Source organism: Anoplolepis gracilipes, chromosome 2 (assembly GCF_047496725.1).
Source record: "Anoplolepis gracilipes chromosome 2, ASM4749672v1, whole genome shotgun sequence".
NCBI lineage: Eukaryota > Metazoa > Arthropoda > Insecta > Hymenoptera > Formicidae > Anoplolepis > Anoplolepis gracilipes.
The window spans coordinates 11,765,026-11,787,329 of record NC_132971.1 but is presented as its reverse complement, the minus strand read 5'-3'; the positions used below and the strand labels follow the sequence as shown (position 1 = coordinate 11,787,329).

Sequence of the window (22,304 nt, the reverse complement as noted above, 5' to 3'; positions counted from 1 at the left end):
GCAATGCCTTTCCAAAGAGTTCTGCCATTTAAAATGTTTAGATAATTTTTTAATTAATTATTATACCCAAAAAACGCGTAATTTCATACATAAAGGTGAAATGCCGGTCGATTATCGATAGTTCTGCTCAATATAAAACAGTTCTCATATAGTTCTGGGCTTGTACAATGCCTTTCCAAAGAGTTCTGCGATTTAAAATGTTTAGATAATTTTTTAATTAATTATTATAATTTTTTAATTAATTATTATACCCGAAAAACGCGTAATTTCATACATAAAGGTGAGATGCCGGTCGATTATCGATAGTTCTATTCAATATAAAACAGTTTTCATATAGTTCTGGGCTTGTGCAATGCCTTTTCAAAGAGTTCTGCCATTTAAAATGTTTAGATAATTTTTTAATTAATTATTATACCCGAAAAACGCGTAATTTCATACATGAAGGTGAGATGCCGGTCGATTATCGATAGTTCTGCTCAATATAAAACAGTTCTCATATAGTTCTGGGCTTGTACAATGCCTTTCCAAAGAGTTCTGCCATTTAAAATGTTTAGATAATTTTTTAATTAATTATTATACCCGAAAAACGCGTAATTTCATACATAAAGGTGAGATGCCGGTCGATTATCGATAGTTCTATTCAATATAAAACAGTTCTCATATAGTTCTGGGCTTGTGCAATGCCTTTCCAAAGAGTTCTGCCATTTAAAATGTTTAGATAATTTTTTAATTAATTATTATACCCGAAAATCGTGTAATTTTATACATAAAGGTGAGATTTTCGGGTATAATAATTAATTAAAAAATTATCTAAACATTTTAAATGGCAGAACTCTTTGAAAAGGCAATGTACATGCCCAGAACTATACCAATACTCATTTAGAATTAACGGAACTACCGAAAATCGACCGGCATCTCACCTTTATGTATGAAATTACGCGTTTTTCGGGTATAATAATTAATTAAAAAATTATCTAAACTTTTTAAATGGCAGAACTCTTTGGAAAGGTATTGCACAAGCTCAGAACTATATGAGAACTGTTTTATATTGAACAGAACTCTCAATAATCGACCGGCATCTCACCTTTATGTATGAAATTACACGATTTTCGGGTATAATAATTAATTAAAAAATTATCTAATTATTTTAAATGACAGAACTCTTTGGAAAGGCATTGCACAAGCCCAGAACTATATAAGAACTGTTTTATATTGAATAGAACTCTCGATAATCGACCGGCATCTCACCTTTATGTATGAAATTACACGATTTTCGGGTATAATAATTAATTAAAAAATTATCTAATTATTTTAAATGGCAGAACTCTTTGGAAAGGCATTGCACAAGCCCAGAACTATATGAGAACTGTTTTATATTGAGCAGAACTATCGATAATCGACCAGCATCTCACCTCGATCTGTATCTATGGGATTTGTTGTTTTTTATTTTATCTTAATTAACATTTTTCTGCTTTTGGGTGGCAGAACTCTTTTTAGAACTCATCTAGAACTATAGATCTTTCAATTTTCTACAATTACTGATAGCGAAAATGTTGTGGGACAAAGTGAGATGCTGCGTGAAGTTAGCATCTCAGTTTGTCCGAAGGCATTTTTTTTGCTTTAATCGCCAGAACTATTTGTTTAAACCATCAAGAACTCTAGAACTATGAAAATAAAGTCAGAACTCTTAATTATTTGTGAGTTTCCACGAAATGATACGCCAGCTTCACACACACAATTACTACATATAAGCATTATGATTATCAGCTAATATTAACTAGTTATAACTGTACGTAAAATATGTATATTTAATTATTTTTAATAACTTTTAATGTTTAATTATTATTTAAAAAATGGTTTTTTAATTGTTTCAGTAAAATTATTAAAATTAATATTCTTACATATTTAAAAAACAAAGTTTTTATTTTAATCACAAAAGTATTTATGAAAATTAATTCATTATTAATTTTCTCTAATTTTTCGCATTCTGAAAAAAATTAAACTTTTGGTTTTAGTAAATAAAAAAAGTAAGATTAAATTGCTCATATAAATCTTTATTAAAATGTACACAGCACAAATCACCTTGATTTTTACATATGTTGTAATTTATTTACTTAATTATTTATTGTCTCTTATCTTTTTAATTATATATATATATATACATATATATATATATATATATATATATTCTTATACATAAATACATGCATATATATAAATTAGTTTATAACATCTTTATTAATTGTAAGTATTCATTATAAGGACGCCGCATGATTTATATGAAAAAAACGTCAATTTGCTTGAATTTATGATATGTTGTAATTTCTGTGTGTCTGAAAAGTGTCAAAATACAAAAACCTTCTATGACCAGTTTCTGAGTTATACGGGTATATAAAAAGTACTCTTTAATACTTCGATTTATTACTCGGAACTCTTTAATATTTCGAAAAATTTGCGACAAAATTTTCGACAAAAATGTTTCATATATAAAAAGTTGTAGAGTTTTATGTGACGCATTACGTAACAATATTATTATAATCTTAAATAGCATTATTAAGTTCATGTAAAGATCACTTTGACATTTTTAAATAGAAACCTTCAATTTTTATTGGATACTTTTGTAGCTCATTTTTCGAGAATTTTCCAAAACATGTAATAAAGTATTTTTTCATTAAGCACTTTCCAAGTTATGAGGCTTGAAAGTTATAATACCGTCGGTATTAGTATTACCCAAGATGTACCGCGTGAGGGTTACGAATTTACATTCCTTTTGAGTATATATGTAAGCGTAATGTTGTGTATATGTTGTGTATAAATCTTCTTTTATCTCTCTTCTCTGTCTCTCTGTGTGTATGTCCGTTACGCGTAGGAAATGTATGTGTGTGTATATTTTATCGGATATAAATGAGCAAATGGGTGTATATATAAGGTTTACTGATGGGTGTATATTAAAAGTTTACTGATAAATTTTCCATCAAAGATAAAAAATGTTTCAAGATCATCCTCATAATCAAAAGTAATCAAAGTCCAAAGAAATTTTTATATTGGAATAGGTCAAATTCTGTGTGTGTGTATGAACGTTTCTCACACATACACGCACACGCACGCACATCGCGTGTAATAAGCTGATCGTAACGTCCCACATAATTACCTATCGGACAGTGAGTTACCCTTGCCTACTTCCCGCACACGTCCCGTAATTCGTTAACTTTTTCGTCTTATAATTTAAAAACTAAGCTTTGGACAAAATTTTGATAAAGGAAAAATCATCTTAGAATTGACTCAGGAATACAACATTTTAAGGACAAAAGATTGTTTTGAATCACTCTGTATATATATATATAATTTCCTATGTATTTCATGTTTTTAGAGATATTTGTCTGGGACAATTAAAATAAATCATGTACTACATAAATCCTGTATATATATATATATATATATATATATATATATATATATATGTATGTATATACAGAGAGTGATTCTATAATAAATAATTCTTTGTCAAAAATTAAAGAGAGTCTTTCATATAAAAATATATCCTATATCTTTCACTAAGGAGTTACATTCCTTCAAAAAGAGAGATGAAAATTACGTTTTTATTTTTTTCTCCATTTAGCTAAGTTATAAAAATAAAATTTAGTAGACATTTTCCACTAATAAAAAGGATATTTATTAATATTTTTTAATATTTATTCAATCCAAGTTATAAAGGGATGAAACTAGCAACCTCAATTCAATTTTTTATTAAAACTTTTTAACTAGCCAGAATATGATTATTTAAAAATATACGTTAAAAAGCTTAGTCCCATCAGAAACTTTTTTATTTATTTTATTTTTTTTTTTTTTTTTTGTATGATTATTAGTTTTCAAGTATAAAAATAAAATATATTATTATGCACAGCACAGTGCTAAATAAATTGTAATATGAATAGATTAAACAAATTAGTAAGTATTAGAAAATATCTTGTTTCTTAATGGAAAATGTTCACCAAATTTTATTTTTTTATTTTGTCCAAAATGTGAGAAAAAAATGAAAACCTAATTTTTACCTCCTTCTTTGGAAGAGCATAACTCTTCAGGGAAAGATATAAAAGTTTATATTCACATGAAAAACGCCTCTTTATTTTCGACAAAGAATCATCTCGTAAAATTTTTCGCACTTATTTAAAATTACTCTATATGTGTATATATACAGAGTGTCTTGTAATTGGTGAAAAACCTGTTAATGGCAAATTCTTGAGATCAATTGGAGACGATATTTCCGCAGCGAAAATGTCGAGACATCAATAATTTCCGAGTTATAAGCGACTGAAAAAAAGGCGTTTTTTGCAAACTAAACTTTTTGGAGTTAAAAAATTACCAGAATTACATTTTTCAATTAATTTCAGATAGATTTACTCTAATCGAACGTTAATTTAAGGCTTAATTAGAAAGATATATAATGACAAAAATTGGAAACTTGCAAAAAATTATGACGTCTCTCGAGATTTTCGCCAAGAAAAAATCGACTCACCAATTTTTCACCAATTACAGGACACCCTGTATAACTTGTTCTGAACCCTAAATGACCCAGATGCTAGGCGGAAGGTGTTAAATTACACATTAAATATATATATATATATATACATATAATATATATTATGTATATATATTTATATAATATTAACAGATTTACACTGTTCTAAAATGTATAGAAATCTGAAAAAATTCTTGTATATTTTTAAAAGTTCTAACAATAAATTTTTATCATCGTAAAAAAAAAAGTTAGATTATATTTTACTTATTTATTTTTTATAAGTTTAAATCGGAGTAATAAAATTCAAGGAACGCAATTTTGGTACGTCTTCAAAGATCTACTATACTGACGTTAAAGATATAAAGAAAAAGAAGCAAGGCACTACACAGTAAATATATACAGGGTGTTTTATTTGAAAATATACAGTCTTGAAAGTAGAACATTTTCGGGAAAAATGCTTCGTACAATAGTTTTGTGACTTCGAGGGAAACATAAAATGATGTCATTGATTTTTTGACTTTGGATAATCATTTGAAGGTCATCTTCAATTTCTTAAATGGAACACCTTACTTTTCACTGTATATCTTTATAGCTTACTTCAAGAGCTTTTCAAAACACTTAATAAAGTATTTTTTCAGTACTTTATGAGGCTCGAAAACAGCATTTTGACATAAAATAAAAAATATCTTATAAAATATTTAGTTTTCGATAATCTTAGCTTAATACTTTTATGCACAGAATAATGAGATGAATCAATTGGTATAAAGAAAACACATAATTGTTTTACAGAAAAAAATAAATTTACAATGAGCAGTTACTTATTTTTTCTTTAAATCAACTGTTTCTTTACACCAATTGATTTGTCTCATTATTCTATGCATAAAAGTATTAACATAAAATTATATGTAATCGACTGTATATTTTAAAATGAAACACCTTATACATTTGTTACTGTAAATAGAATTAATTTAGCAATGATGCATAATTACCGGTAATTATGTGCTATAGATATATTATAGTTTAGAAACCAGAAGTGTTTGCAATGATTCAAAGTATACATTATTCAGACCTCTATCTACTATTATATATTATATAATATATTATATAATATAGTGAAAATTGAAATGGTTAGTGAGATAAACCTTTTCGTAATAATTTATTTATTCTTATGTACAAAACAAAACTAAATAGTCTCAGATTATATTGTAGAAACTAAAAAAAAAGAGCATTATCGTGCGTTTAAAATTTAACGCCTATAAATCATATATTGACATATGTATTTCCAAGTATAAGAAAGTTTGAGAAATGAACAAAGCGTCCAAAATAAATAAGGTCGCGATATTATGACAAGACGACGAGAAACTAACGGACGGAGTCGATAATCGAAGCTCGAATAGACAATACGTTATACGCGATGAATTTATTCTGAATAAATTTCCTTTCTTATTAAACTTACACGTAACCATTCTATTTTCTCTAATTAATTAAAACCAACATAAAACACACTCTTTCGCTATAATATTTAATACTAGCTGAAATTATTCGGCATTGTCTGGGCTTTTCATTTCATCAGCATTTGTGAAAATCGAACAATAACATTGAAATCAATTCATAGTGATACTTTAAAAATTTATTTAGTGTATTACTTTGTTCCACTATAATAAACATATATACTATATGTATTATTGCAACATAGCTAATTTATTATTCTAATACTTTTCGACACATAATACTTTGGTTTTTCCCTCCGTAGCAAAAATCTGTAAGTGTTTTGGCGTGCCTACTCTGGAACAACATATCGTTGATGATGAGAAAAGCATAGATTTTATAAATTATCACAAAGTATCAAGATGAAATCAAATGGGAATAAGGTGTTCAAATTTTATGATAGCCTAGATATTTTCAGTAGCGTTCTAGAGAGTAACTATGCAAATTTTTCCTTATCTTAATCGTTCAAAGAGTTTAGGAGTTTAAGGAACATATAGACAGACATTCTATTATATATATATATATATATATATATATATATATATATATATATATATATATATATAGATTATTAATATAATTCGTTTGAATAAAACTTTAAATTTTGAAAGAAATAAACTGTAAAATTTTTCAGAAAGAGACTTGCAATTTATATATATAATATTCATATATGTAATGTAAAATATATGCTAAAACAATATTTCTTATAACAACACATTTTAGGAACATTTTATCCTTATAAAACATTATATAAAAAATTTATTTATCTATTTTTTATATTAATATACAATATTATAACAAAAGTACATCAAATATATCATGATATATGTTAAATTTAAAATGTACTTGCATGTTTCTATTTTTAAAAATTATTTAGAAATTTTAATCATGATTAAAATAGTTATTAATTTTAAATAGTTTCTATTTTTAAAAATTATTTAGAAATTTTAATCATGATTAAAATAGTTATTAATTTTAAATAGTTTCTATTTTTAAAAATTATTTAGAAATTTTAATCATGATTAAAATTTCTAAATAATTTTTAAAAATAGAAACATGCAAGTACATTTTAAATTTAACATCAATTAACAAATGGCTACTTTATATAGAATTTGCTACACAAAGTGGATTAATCTCCATAGAAGCACAATTAGTGTTATATGATTTTGAAATATATCCAATATAATGATAGATTTGATAGAAACCTCGCCCTCTATTCTAAAATTCTATTATTGATAACGTAATTATTTAATACTACACATTTCTATTAAGATGGACTCCCCATTATTACCAAATAAAATCGGACTTATCATTAAATTTAGTGCTCATTATGTGCTAATTTTTTGTCAATTTTTGTCCGAATTTTATTGGTCCTTTAATAAGAATTCAAATTCAAAATGGAAGCAAGGTAACCTGAGATTAAGATCTTGTAAGAGCAACAAAATACAGACTACAGCAACAAATTAGCACTTAATTAATACTAAATTACATGACAGGTCCGATTTCATTTGACGATAGTGGAGAGTTTAGCTTAATAAAGGTATACTACATTAATCTTTGTAAATACATTTAACACGCCCATTGTTTTTTCTTGTACAACTGGGATCATTTATTAATTAAAAATCAAATCCTTGTCAAAGAGCCTCCGACAAATTAGCCATTTTTTGGCTCATTTATTAGCCATTATTTGGCTTATTTATGTCACCCACTTCTCGGGCAATGATCTATAGATAACCTACTAAATGGTTTAATTAAAGCTTATAAATAGCTGATTAATTCTGTACAAGGAAGATTTGAAACTGATTTGTCATTATTATTTAAAAAAAAACAGAATTGAAGAGTAACCCACTGTAGTCGGAAATTGTAACTCAGATATTTCAATGATTGGCCACAGGTCTCAAATGCTGTTTTAACAGAAAAAACCTATGTGTAATAAGCTTTCATTTGATGTATTATTCAATGCACAAATTATTGCTCGAAAAAATGCTAGAAAAAATTCTTCTTTAAGCTTTTTTTATAAAACTAGTAGGTTTATTTCAAAAGTAAAAATAAATACTGATTAATGGGTAAAAAACTATTGAAAATAACGTGATATATAGACTTTGCGCATTATTTAATTTTGCTTGAATATTAATGAGTATTAGTTAGCATTAATTGGTTATGAGCATTAGTTGATATTAGTAAGCATCACTAAATCAAAAGTAAGTTAATAACATTAACAAATATTATTCTGAAGTATTTTTCAAAATGACAATTAGTTTTATGACAATAGTATTTAAGTTAAAATACGTTTTTTTCAATACAAAATTAGGTGCACAAATATAAAACATATTTTTTTCTTTCTGTTAATATAACATAATCAATGGAACAGATTATTTCTTCTATATTGTGTAATATTACCTTTTAATCCTTATATTTATTCTAATGTCACATGTCTAGAACGAAAATGTTATTCCACAAAACTTTTATTAGTTTTTCATTTCAAATATTTGCACGATCATATGTGGCAAATATAAATACGAGAGAAATAGCAAAAGAATAAATTTCAGATTTAGAGAATAATAAATGACTTAGAATACAACAGAAAATGTAGATAATAGAGAAAGTCCAAAAAAATTTACTGTACGTTTCTTTTTTATAAAATGAAAATCCTGTGTTACCTTAATAAATATCTACATAAAGAAAAAAATATCTAGACAATGATAATCTGAGTTACATATACATACATGTATCTAGAGAATGATTCATTTTAATCAATCCATTACAATATTTTAAAATCCTTTTTATAAAAAAAATTTTCAAATAACAGGTGGTTGGAAAAGAGAAAAAAGATAAACATATTACTTTGATTTTGAGTGTACACTAAGATCATATAAAGGAATTTTGTTTTTTTAAACTTCTGATTTTTTATATAAATTGATCCTCGCAATATTCTGCATGAAATGTTATAAGGATATAATAGCAAAAATTGAATAGTTTACGAGATATTTTATATTTTATTATATTTTATATTTAGTTAGTTTAGTTATTTTTTATACTTTTTATATTTAGTTTGTCATAATTTTACATAAACTGTGAAATATCTCATAAAATATCCAATTTTCAATTATCTTACTTAAATACTTTCCTAATTACGGATTTTAAAATATCCTAGTAGATTAATTAAAATAAGCCACTCTATGTATATATATATATATATATATATATATATATATATATATATTAAGTTACTGTAAATAAAGATAAAGAGATATCATAATTTTCCAAATAAATTTATAATTAGTTACAGAGTAATTAGTTATAAAATATTCAATGCAAGATAAAATCAAATGATAATTGATGAATTTTCAAATACTTGTTACAAAAAATAATTCATAAAATCATTTATAATTCGTAAAATCATTTAAAATGATTCAAAAATCATTCATAAAATTATTTATAATTCTGTCCCCAAAGCTGACAGCCATGTCAAAAAACAGTTTTCAATTAGTGAAAAAATTTGCGAGACAATTTACATTGGCGAACTTTGGATCTAATTTCTTTGGATGTAGTTTCGCTGTTTACTAACATTTTGATAAAAGGTGGTTGACAGTATTGCCAGAAGATGGAATCTTATTGAGAACAATTGTGAAATGTTACGAGATGAGTTTTTGCAGGCAGTTCTGTTTGTACTTTAATCTTTTTCTCTTTTAATGGTATTTTTTATCAGCAAACCTTCGGAACGCCCATAGGTTTTTCGCTGTCATCTATAGTGGCGAATTTAATCATACGAGATTTAAAGAGTAGTAGTGATTAGTTATCTTCTAGGGTGATTATAGTAATCTTTCGGTTTATTCCTTTTTTTACATTAGATATGTTGACGATATCACATTGGTGATTACTTTTTCTCTATAAAGAATTGTATTTTAAATTCTTTTAATTTTTATTACAACAGACTTACTACAGTTCACGGTAGAGAAGAAAATCAACAACTAAATTTTTTATAATTTTTATTTTAAACAATTAAATAATTTTATTGAATTTGGTTTTACAAACCTATATTTTTGGAAAAATGTTTAAATGTTAATTCCTTTCACCTTATCTGCCATAAGAAAGACAATTTTAAACCTGATTGACAGAGTTTTTTTATTCTCTTATCTAAGATTCTATCAAAAAAATCTCAAGTTGGTCGTTCGCATTTTAATAGATAATGGATATCCTTTGCCGTTTATTTTTAAAACTTCAAGACCAGTTTAAATATTTATTTATGCATAATCAATCTAAAAAATAGGTTTCTTCCAATGATACTTCCGATGACACTTATAACAATGAACAAGTTATGTTTTTTAATCTCTCATACATTTCCAAGATCTCTGAATGTTTCAAAAATGTTATTCGCGATTCCGACTTAAAAATTTCGTATACATATCTGTCATAAATAAATTAATTCAAAGATAAATTGCCGAATTTTTCGCATAATAATGTTATAATTGTTTATAAAATCTCATGGAACGATTGACATGCTTCTTACATAGATCAAACAAATCTCTAAAATCTAGAATTAACGAATACAGAAATTATATCAACAAGTTATATCAACAAGAATGCAATTCAAAAATCTGTTATTACGGATCATACATACATTAAATAATCATGAATTTGATTAAGATGAAATGGAAATCTTAGATGAGTTCTTTTCGAAAAAAGATTTGAGATACTGTTCATTACGCAGCAGAGAAACAGTCTTATAAGAAAATACAGAGAGCCTACATCATATGTATACTTCGATTGTTTGGAAAACACACGTTTAAATATTATTGTCTTGTATGTGTATGTGTGTGTTTCCATTATATTCTTCTCTTCGTTATTGAGAGTCAATATTGTTTTGACGTTCATGAGTAGCACCAAATCTTCTTAGCATTTTCGTACGTAACCATTATTTCTGTTTGTGTTTTTTGAATTTCCACGACTTTCCTTATTGCAAAGTTCTACTGAATATGCACAATACGTTATGCATATAATAAAATTAACTGTCAATAACTGCTTATTACATGACAAAAAATAATTATTTTATTTTTAATCTCTCTCTTTCTCTCTCTCGCACACTCTCTTGCTACTCTTCCTCCAGCCTCTCTTCCTACCCTTTCTGTCTCTCTTTTTCTCTTTCTTTCAACATTATTGTAGTAAATTTTATAATCTGTTTTTTTATCTTTTATTTTATGTGATATTTTTTTAAAATATTTGTTTATTTGAAAATGTATATTTTAGAAATAATTATTTGCTGCATAGTTACGTTCAATAATATATTTTAATATTTATATACATATATACACAAATGTTTTTTTTTATTTTTTTTTTAAATATTATAAATGTAAATTTTCCTATAATATATATATATAATATTATATATGTTATTATATATCATAATATTCTATATATATATATCATAAATCATGTTTATACTATATTTATTCATGATAAAATATAGTTTTTATAACTGCTCAAACGTTTTTGATACTACTTTAAATATTCCACAAGGCTGCATCCGCACATCCTATGAATTCGTGAATACCTCGTAACTGTGCAAAAATGGATAAAGCGGTATGCATACATTCGCGAAATTCACCAACTCTTACAAAGTATACAGTTAAATAAAACTCAAATCTTACACGTATAAGACAACTTCAAACCTTAATTTAAAAAATATTATGCCTCTCGAATTTTTTGACGTATTACTATTGTATTATTTTAACGTATTCCTATTTGTTTATCAAATATGTAAAATTAAAAAACCATTTTTTAATTTTACATTTTAAATTCATATTTGCTATTAATAAAATTTGCTATTATTAAAAAAATTTGCTATTGTATAATTGCATTTTTTAATTTAATTGTAATCATTTTCTAATGTTATTTAAATTACATAAAGTTTAATTATAACAATATTAAACTTTACATGAAATATTATAAACCTAAACTGTTTTAATTTTTTCTTATTTTTTCTTATTTTATATTATTTCTAGATTTAAACTACATAAAGTATTATAATAGTACTAAATTACATAAAGTATTACAATGCTAAACTTGTAATTTATATTTTTTTTTTTATATTAATATTACGACAATTTTATATTATTTCTCTATTTGACTGATAAATAAACATATTTGCAATAAAAACTATTATAGAATTTTCCTGTAAAGTTATAATAATTTTAGTATAAATAATAAATCATAAATTATATAATTTTTCGAGGAAGACTTATATATAATTTTATAGTTATATATAGAATACTAATTTTTTCTTTATATTGTCTATATGTATACTAAAATACATTACATATCAACAGTTAATATTGTATTGCACACTTTTCATAAAACTGACACATTTTAGAATTATTACGTTATGCAAACTCATGTAATTTCGTCAAATATATTAAATTAAACGGAGTGTCAAACGGATCATCCGCTTTTAAGCGAATATATGAAATCCTTCATAAACGAATATATGTATGTATGTAACAATTAATAGAGATGAAGTTACGAGCAATTCTATTTTACAAAAATTGTATGTGATGTGTGTGTGTGTGTGTGTGTGTGTGTGTGTGTGTGTGTGTGTGTGTGTGTGTGTGTGTGTGTGTGTGTGTGTGTGTGTGTGTGTGTGTGTGTGTGTGTGTGTGTGTGTGTGTGTGTGTGTGTGTGTGTGTGTGTGTGTGTGTGTGTGTGTGTGTGTGTGTGTGTGTGTGTGTGTGTGTGTGTGTGTGTGTGTGTGTGTGTGTGTGTGTGTGTGTGTGTGTGTGTGTGTGTGTGTGTGTGTGTGTGTGTGTGTGTGTGTGTGTGTGTGTGTGCGTGCGCGCGCGCGCGTGTGTGTGTGTGTGTGCGCGTGTGTGTGTGTGTGTGTGTGTGTGTGTGTGTGTGTGTGTGTGTGTACAACTACAGAACACATAATTATTTACCTTGAATGCATCCAAGCGCGAGCAACAAGGACGTGAGCAAACAGCAATAGTTTCTTGCCGACATGATTTTCTATCCACAATCACACAAAGTTATCTCAAAAGCAAAATGCACTTCATAGAATATGAGGCACTTCATACACACACATATAAATACATCCTGTACCGCTGTATGTACATCATGCGTAGATAATTCCGTTATTACTTCGAATAAGACAGAAAGTTACAAGAGAGGGAGATAATTTTTTTTTCTTCAACACAGATCAACGTGCAGACAACCACTTCAATAGAAAGCACACACAAACCTCGCACGATGCAGAACGGAAGCAAACTGAGCCATGGGTAGCTGTCCAAAGTCCGTATCAAACCTCTTCCCTTCCGCCACCTCACCCAGTTTCCCTTCCACCAGCCGCCAGTTATAACCTCCCACCATCCTTTGCTCACGCGCTCACCTCGCATTTCGCGTTCCACCGTTCGCACCATCAGACAAACCTCCCTCTTTACGTTCGGTACCCCTCCTGACACTTCCGGCAACGCGTTTGCATCACGCTTCTCGCTCATTTTTCCATCCCCACGGATAGTTCTGTCTCCTTTCGCTTCTCTCGACGTCCACTCCCCTGATGCATCCCCTTGATGTCGTGACGCTACCCCAACATGCTTATTCCTACATGTCAATTTATCGCGTCTCCAGTTTATCGAACGCAGGATTATCGCGTTGCGACGCTACATCGGGCACACGTTTTGTCATCCGCTTGAGTATCTCTCGTGGATAATATATGTTTTACCGTGCGCGCCGCTATTGATCGTACCCCCTCAGGATTGTAATGAATCGTGACATTTACCAGAACTGCGAGATACAATTTTTCTTTATTTGATTTTCTCGTTGTCTTAAATATATCATTCTGCCGTTCACTTTGTCATATGTTGAAATGCATTTTTATGATTTTTATTATAATCTTATAAAATTCTCACATAACATTTTCATTAAAATAATTGTGTGTTCTCTCTATTTCCTTTATATTATTTTTACTATTTAAAATATTATTTTCCTTTATTTATATAAAAGTAGAAGGAAAGATTTTTTTTGTAACATTAAAAGCTCTATTGGATATTGTAAAATAATATTATATATTTTACAATTGTTTAGCATGTGAATATTTTGAAATAAAAATTTTATATCGACTTACATTAGACGTACAAAAAAAATTTAGCACTATAACACGAAACTCTTTGTTATCTAATAAATAATTGAAAAAGCTTTTAACATTTTTATTAAAAATGTATGTTAATACAATATAACAAATTACTATTTTAAGAAAAAAAATAAAAAGGGCACCAAATCCATGCGCAGTCGTTTAAAAAAATTATTATATAAAATTATATTAGTTTAAAATACATTAAAAATGCGTTATTGAGAAAAAAAATTTAACATCGCGGGTAGAGAGGCACTAATGTAAAAAAACAAACATAGCCGACGCGTACCCACATTTTGCATGTACTCTTAAAGACAAAATTAATAAAAAGTGCAATTGTATTGAAAAAAATCAAAAGATATGCTTTTACTACGGTTAGATACATTATGTACATGTTATTTACAGTTTTCAACAGAACACCTTTCTTTATCATGTTTTTTTCTATGCTGTAGTGAAAACCACATTATTTTCACGTAAAACTTATTTTAAAAATTATTTTTACTTTATATTTTTAGGCTTTGCATCAAATTTCCATTATATTTTAAATAAATTAGCTAAATCACTTATCATATAAACAACACTAAATATGGGTAAGCAGTGGCCGTTTTGATAAGTTTAAACAGCGGCCGGTAGTGTCGCAATGCAAATTTATTCTCCCAATACAAAAAAGTATTGTTTCATTGTTTATTTTTTAAATCTATAAAAATTATATTGTAAAAAGAAATGCGTCAACTAAAGAAAAATTATTTATGTAAAATATATCTTTCTTGCGAAAGTTATAATATGAAAAAATATTGCAAAAAATATAAAAGTCACAAATTTAATGTAACAAATATGGCGCTACTATGTAACGATTTATTTATATTTTATTATAATGCACTGTAATTAGTAATAATATATTATTAATATAACAATGTCGATAATAGAAACTATGTTACTATGACATTAAATATATGTAGATGCCATATAAAATGATTCGTATAATTTGAAAAAATATGTGAATTTTTACGTACATATTATATTTTAAACTTTTTAATAAAATATTTCATTCTTAATAAATAAAAATAGTTTTCTTTATTTTATTATTCAGTTTCTTTTGTATAATTGATATAGTAATCAAATTGATATAACATCAATTTTATTGAATGTATGTATATGTATATTATATATTATGTAATAAAAAAATAAACTATATGACGCACTTATATAAAAGAATCAATACCCAAGCGTCGCAAACAGGCTTTCGACATTTTCTAATGTCTTTGTATGACAAAAGAAACATGACTTTATTTTTAAGTATGTAATATGTTAAAAAAAAACCTATATATATATATATATATATATATATATATATATATATATATACTCGTGATAGAAAAAAAGCTCGTTTAAGAACAAAAATTCACTTCAGAAAAAGTATTACATAAAGTATACAAAGGTCTTTATTGTAAGAAATATATACGTTAAGTATATAGGTAGGCCTTTAAGTATAGAAAGATTTTTGACTACTGTATAAAAAGCAACTGTTGCCGGCCGTTTGCGCTTTGATTTGTCTCACTCAATAACTTTTTTTACAGAGCACCGCGGCCATGTTTCGTCTTCGAAAAATTGAAAATTCTTAGCAGGACAAAAATGAACGACAAATACGAACTAAGTATATAAATACACACACAAACACACACACACACACACACACACACATATATATGTATATATATATTTAATGTGTAATTTAACACCTTTCGCCTACAATCTGGATTTAGAACAAGTTATACAGAGTGTCCTGTAATTGGTGAAAAACCTGTTAATGGCAAATTCTTGAAATCAATTGGAGACGATATTTTCTCAGCGAAAATGTCGAGACATCAATAATTTCCGAGTTATAAGCGATTGAAAAAAGGCGCTTTTTGCAAACTAAACTTTTTCGAGTTAACAAAATACCAGAACTACATTTTTCAATTAATTTCAGATAGACTTACTCTAACCGAACGTTAATTTAAGGCTTAATTAGAAAGATATATAATGAGAAAAATTGGAAACTTGCAACAAATGATGACGTCCCTCGAGATTTTCGCCGAGAAAAAATCGACTCTAAATGATCTCAAGAATCTGCCATCAGCAGGTTTTTCATTAATTACGGGACACCCTGTATATGTACACATATAGGGTAATTTTAAATAAGTACGAAAAATTTTACGAGATGATTCTTTGTCGAAAATAAAGGGACGTTTTTTATATGAATATATACATTTATATTTCTCCTTGAAGAATTATGCTCCTCCAAAGAAAGAGATAAAAATTAGGTTTCTATTTTTTTTCTCAAATTTTGGACAAATTAAAAAAATAAAATTTGGTGAACATTTTCCACTAAGAAACAAGATACTTTCTAATACTTACTAATTTATTTAATCTTCCCATATTATAATTTATTTAGCATAATAATATATGTGCTGTGCATAATAATATATTTTATTTTTATACTTGAAAACTATTAATTATACAAAAAAATACACAAAAATTATAACTTTATATATAACAGTTTCGTTTAAAAACTCATGCTGACATGACGTGTCTCGTTGTTTGTGTTTATCTCAAATTTAATAACCGTTGATTTTAACTAAGTGACATATTTAATTGTTCCATAATTAAGTTCTACTTTTAAACATGTTCCATTGGATTCTTTCTTCTCTTTCTTAATTTACGTGTAAGTAGACTAGTTTTTTAACGACATTATATTGTATTGTTTGCGTTTAATTCGGTATAAATTGTATCCATATAATTTTTTGATTCGTTATATATTTTCTTTATAGTTACACTTGAAAAGAACCACAATTATATGGTCGAAACGTCGTGTGAATAAATTGAATGATTTTGGCTAGTCAGGTCGTTTTAATTAACCCGTTGTTTAAAAATTATAACATTTAATTTTTTTTTTTAATATGCAAAATTTAGCCAGCTAATTTCGTTAAAAAAGAATGAAATTTAAAAGTAAGATTTTCTCTCTAATCTAAGATGTTAATAAAGCTCCTAAAAAACGAAACAGAACAGAAAAAGCTACTACACCATTCTTCTCGGGTAACGATAAAAGTAGAATACAATAAAAAATTTATTTAAAAAATTCAGTCTGAACTTGAGCATGTTAAACCAAATCTACCAAGATCACCTTCAAAAATGTATTAACTACTTGCAAATTCATTTTTTTTATTTTAAGATAAATATGTGTTTTCTTTACATCAATTGATCCGTCTCATTATTCTATGCATAAAAGTATTAAAGTAAAAATCGAAAAATGCATTTTATGAAATATTTTGTATTTTATGTCAAAATACTGCAACTTTAAAGCCTTATAACTTGAAAAATACTTAATGAAAAATATTTTATTATAGTGTTTTGGAAAGCTCTCGAGGTAAGCTACAAAAATATGTAATAAAAAATAGTGGGTTCCATTTAAGAAATTGAAGGTGACTTTCACGTGACTGTCAAATAACTCTCCAAGGTCAAACCAATAGTACCCTCTTATGGCCCCCTCGAAACCATACAACTTTTATCTAAAACATTTTTTATTTAAACTTACGGATTTTGAGATATTTCAATGAATTGATTAAAATGGGACACTCTGTGTAACATTTTTAAAATGTTATTAAAATATTAAATATATTACAATACATTGTATGATATTTCACTAGAAAATAAGAAAGAGAGAAATAATAAAATAATTAAAAAGATACACATAAAAGAAATTTAAAAATTGTTATTTATTTTTTATATTTGCCTTTTTTCTACAGAGATACTTTAGATTTTAGATGCATAAGATTGTTAGATAAAAGAATATTTAGGCTCCGGCGCGCGTATGTCATCGAAGATTCTCGGGTCGGGTTCATCATCGGGATCGAATTCTACATCCATTGGATCGATCGTAGGTGGTGATCGTGGAATTCTAGGTTTCGCAGACGGTGCTGGTCGCATTAGACAGGATTCCAGATTTTCCCTCACGAGTTTCATCTCATCTGTTGCATCTATTACAGATGCAGTTTCCCCCGCATATCGTATTATATCTTCTATGTTCTTTTCGTACTCCCGAAGCTATATATTTCACAAATAACGACAAAGAAAATTTCAAATCGTTTTAAATCAGAATTTAGAATCTATATTAAAAGTTATTATTAAAAAAATTGTCTTCTTTTTAATATATAATTTTGTTTTAAATATAAGATTAATATATTTTGATAAGACATTTTGTCAAGTTGACAAAATATCTTAAGAGAAAGGGCATTAAAGCAAACTATTTGTATAAACTTTAAGTAACAATACAAAAATTAATATGTCTCTTAATTACATCTTGTTCAACGACATCCTTGTAATCTTTGAGATAGACATCTAATTTACAGTCTGGATCTACTTTTAAATCCTCGCACGATGCAAAATTTTGTTCACTTTTAGTAACGACATTATATTGGCGATTTAAAAGTCTTTCTCTACACCTTTGTGTGTCCACTTTGAGAATGATTACTCTAAACACATTTTTAAAAATAATTTTTAAAATTGTAATTATATTACAAATTTTTTAGAATTCTGATTATTAAAATTATATTGGATTTTTTAAAAATTGTAGTTATTTAAGAAGAGAAAATGTACCGATTGGGTGGTGTAGGTATCATATCCAGAAGCTTGAATTCCTCCATAGTTTTAGGATAATTGGTTAAAATCCATCCTCTTCTAAGACATTCGGATCCGAGTAGATATTGCTGGAAATAATAACAACGAATAATAAAAATTAATTCAATTGATTCATATCAAAATTATATTATATATAGTACCTCGACGATTTGTATTCGCGCTTCTGATTTTAATTTCTGTCCGCATCTATGTTCGCATAATCGCAACATTTCGTCTAAAGCCAGTTCTTGCAAACATGCTTGCTCCAGAATATAATTAAAGTCAACTATAAAAATATAATGCGTTGCATAGTCGAAATATTATTATTAAAATCAACTCCACCCATTCAAAATCATTGTACTAATAAAGAAAATATTACAAGATAATATATATATATATATATATATATATATATATATATATATATATATATTTTATTTTAATAAATAAAATAAATATATAAATAAATAAAATAAATTGTACAATTTAATCTAGAATAAATATTAATATCAGCTGTAATTATACCATAAACGAGATTAAATCTTTGAGATATATGGTTCGCCAAAAAGCGACGACCTGAACCTCGAGGACCTATAAGAGCGATGCGAAAAAGTGATGGTGCCCCATAATGTTTCCTAATCTTCGTTAATTTCGCGCAATCTTTTCCCAGATCTTGAATTGTCTTAACACCAGCTTCAATTTCCTAAAAAGAAATTTTTTTAATAATTCAGTCACAATATTGTGTTTTTAATTCAATAAAAAATATGTATTATATATTAATATTAAAAAATAATAGTAATGTAAAAATTTTTTCTATAATTTTCTATAATTATATATTATATATTATGTTGATTTTATAATATTAATAATAGGTAATAATACTAATAAAGAGAAAAAAATTATTATTACTAAACATTATAATATCAAAAATTATATAATAACTAACGATTAAAAGATTAGCATAAACTTCACGTAGATCTCGAAGAATTCTCTTATAATTGCATTGTCTCACATCTTCTGGAAATAAATATGAGTCGCGAAAAAATAAATCAGATAGTTAATTTTGCATGCTCGAAAATATTAAGGATCTCATATTTAATTCTGTTATACGTATTTGAAATGGATCTCTATGTGTTTTAATATTAATTTTGTTTTTGTATATTTAATACACTTTTATATATTATTTATATATTTTGTAAATATATTATATAGTAAATATAAAAAGTATAAAATTTACAATGTCATTTAATCTAAAAAAATGTTTCGATTTATATATTTACAGGTTGACTGTGCTTTAAAAATAAAAAAGGGATCCAAACGAAAATGAACAGTCAAATCAATAATAATGATCACAGAGTAAGTATACTTTGAGTTTTATCCTCTGCATTTGATGATATGATTTGTATTACGTGTGTGGGTACCACACCGACACGTTGCATCGCGCGTGCTTCCTCTTTGCTTCTTGGTATATCTATAAGTGAATTGCCTATTTATTACACATAAAAGAGAAATAAAAAAGAGATTTAATTTTAGTTATGTTTTTTAACAATGTATATAATATAATATTTAATTATACTATAATATTGCAACTTTTTTAAAATAACCCAACAGTTATTTAATTCAATAGAATAATGAATAATTTAAGCAAACTTAATTTACCAACACGAAAATTTGAAATTTGAGCGATTAAGAGCGAACGCGGATGGTAGTGCGTTGATTTCCCAGAAAATAATTTTTCTGCGAAATTGATAAGTGCACATGGCACATATTTTTCTTGGTGTATTTACCAAGACCTAATCATATTTAAATTCTCATTTTTTAGAATTTACATATGATTAGGTCTTAATAAATACACCAAGAAAAATATGTGCCCTGTGCACTTATCAGTTTTGCAGAAAAATTATTTTCTAGGAAATCAACGCACTATCATCCGCGTTCGCTCTTAATCTCTCATATTTTAAAGTTTTGTGTTTGTAAACATTAAAAAGCCTTACTTCTCAAGTAATTTATTAAGTTACCAACTAATATCCACCCAGATTCGTGAAGTATTCCCGACATTAACATTTCCTTCATTCTCATTGCAATCTCATTAGCATTATAACAATAGCACGAGTTCTGAAATATATGTATATGTATGTGCGTAGATATAAAATAAAGAATATGTAATAAAATGAAAAAATAATAATTAGTGTTTTTTCTTTTGCTTTCTGAGACATTTCATAAACAGTAAACAATTTTGGAATCAGCATACTTCAGCAGAGGATAAAGCATGAAGATCTTTTAAAGTTACAGGACGATTACCAATTTCTTTTTGAAGAATTTTCGCAAGAGCCAGTTTATCTGTATAAACACAGAAAGAAAATTTTATTTTATTACAGTCTTGAAAATAAAATTATATATATGTATATATATGGATAAATTTTGTAATTAAGAAAAATATACATATTACGCACTTCTTAACTTCTTATTGTCAACGTTTTATAAATAATATTATGAATAGCAAAAAATCTTTTATAATAAAAATATTTTTGCAATTAATCGTGTTAGCAATTGCGATTATGCGAATTACCGAAACTTGGAGGAGCTATAAGGATGATTCTAGGAATATCTCGTTTTCGTATGGCATGTTGAATGCATTGTTTCATAAACACTATAGGATCTTCCGGTTGCTGTATCAATAACTGCGTCACTAATTCCTATAAATTTTTGTATGATTTAAAGGTTGCGTATAAAATAATATAACGAAAAGGAAAAATAAATAAAATAAATTATTTATATATATATATATGATATATGATATATAATAAAAATTATATAATGTAATATAATTAATATCAAGGAAAATATTTAAACAGATAAAACATGATAATAGTTTAATTACATAAAAGAATTCATATAATCTGTGCTTCTCCAGATATGGAACAAAATTGGGCGGAATGGTCAATAATTTTCTTGTAATTTCTTCGAAATTACACATCTTACAGTTTTTGTAATAATATAATATTGAGATGAACACACGTCACATAAAATTAACATATATATTCTTGACATATTTTATGAATTTGATGAAAGCAGTGAGCGATTTTCAGTTTTATATTTTTATAAGCTATTTGCTATTTTTTCATTATACAGAGTGTTTTGCAAATATCTAACATAAATAAGAAATATACATTTTTAAACATAAAATATATTTTTTCATACATTTTAAATATAAAATTATATTTTTAAATATAAAAATAATAAATCATAATTTTCAATAAAAAGATTTATCTAATAATTATATCATTATTTCTAGTAGTGTAGAAATTCGCAAAAATAAAAATTATATTTCTTTGTATAATATAATACCGATTGCATAGAATAATAATGTGTCTTTTATATTTTTAATAACAAAATATGTCCTATTCTTGAAATTTTAATTCTCTTTAATTTTTAATATTACTAAAAAATATATTTATAATTTATTTTAATAAATATTTATAAATATTGAAATTATTATAAATATTTTGTATATATTTT

At 26.3% G+C, this 22,304-nt stretch overlaps 2 protein-coding genes across 3 annotated transcripts in view; both read right to left on the bottom strand.

The window, feature by feature from the left end:
- The window catches only part of LOC140662763 (uncharacterized), a 237,641-nt gene extending 224,255 nt beyond the window's left edge, over window positions 1–13,386 (bottom strand). Inside the window, exon 1 of one of the 2 annotated variants that reach the window (XR_012046170.1) lies at window positions 12,940–13,386. Coding sequence is in view for 1 of the 2 variants with exons in the window: in XM_072886394.1 (XP_072742495.1) it covers window positions 12,940–13,003 (64 nt within the window). In the remaining variant the exon portion in view is untranslated. The remainder of the gene's footprint in view (window positions 1–12,939) is intronic. The other variant, XM_072886394.1, reaches the window with a different exon arrangement.
- Window positions 13,387–17,945: 4,559 nt separating this feature from the next.
- On the bottom strand, window positions 17,946–21,762 carry LOC140676267 (adenylate kinase 8). Its single transcript, XM_072911160.1, has 11 exons — window positions 21,667–21,762; window positions 21,355–21,481; window positions 21,037–21,125; window positions 20,804–20,900; window positions 20,152–20,256; window positions 19,732–19,802; window positions 19,311–19,488; window positions 18,947–19,071; window positions 18,765–18,874; window positions 18,466–18,640; window positions 17,946–18,212 (listed from the first exon to the last, which is right to left on the bottom strand). The coding sequence occupies exons 1-11, from the start codon at window positions 21,760–21,762 to the stop codon at window positions 17,946–17,948; spliced, it is 1,440 nt and encodes a 479-aa protein (XP_072767261.1).
- Window positions 21,763–22,304: the final 542 nt, after the last annotated feature.

Coding starts and splice junctions, on each gene's coding strand:
- LOC140676267 (XM_072911160.1), bottom strand. CDS start 21,762: ATGTGTAATTTCGAAGAAATTACAAGAAAATTATTGACCATTCCGCCC. Junction 19,803..20,151: donor TGCAGAGGATAAAACTCAAA/GTATACTTACTC, acceptor ATTTATTTCCAG/AAGATGTGAGACAATGCAAT. Junction 18,875..18,946: donor CGCGAATACAAATCGTCGAG/GTACTATATATA, acceptor TATTATTTCCAG/CAATATCTACTCGGATCCGA.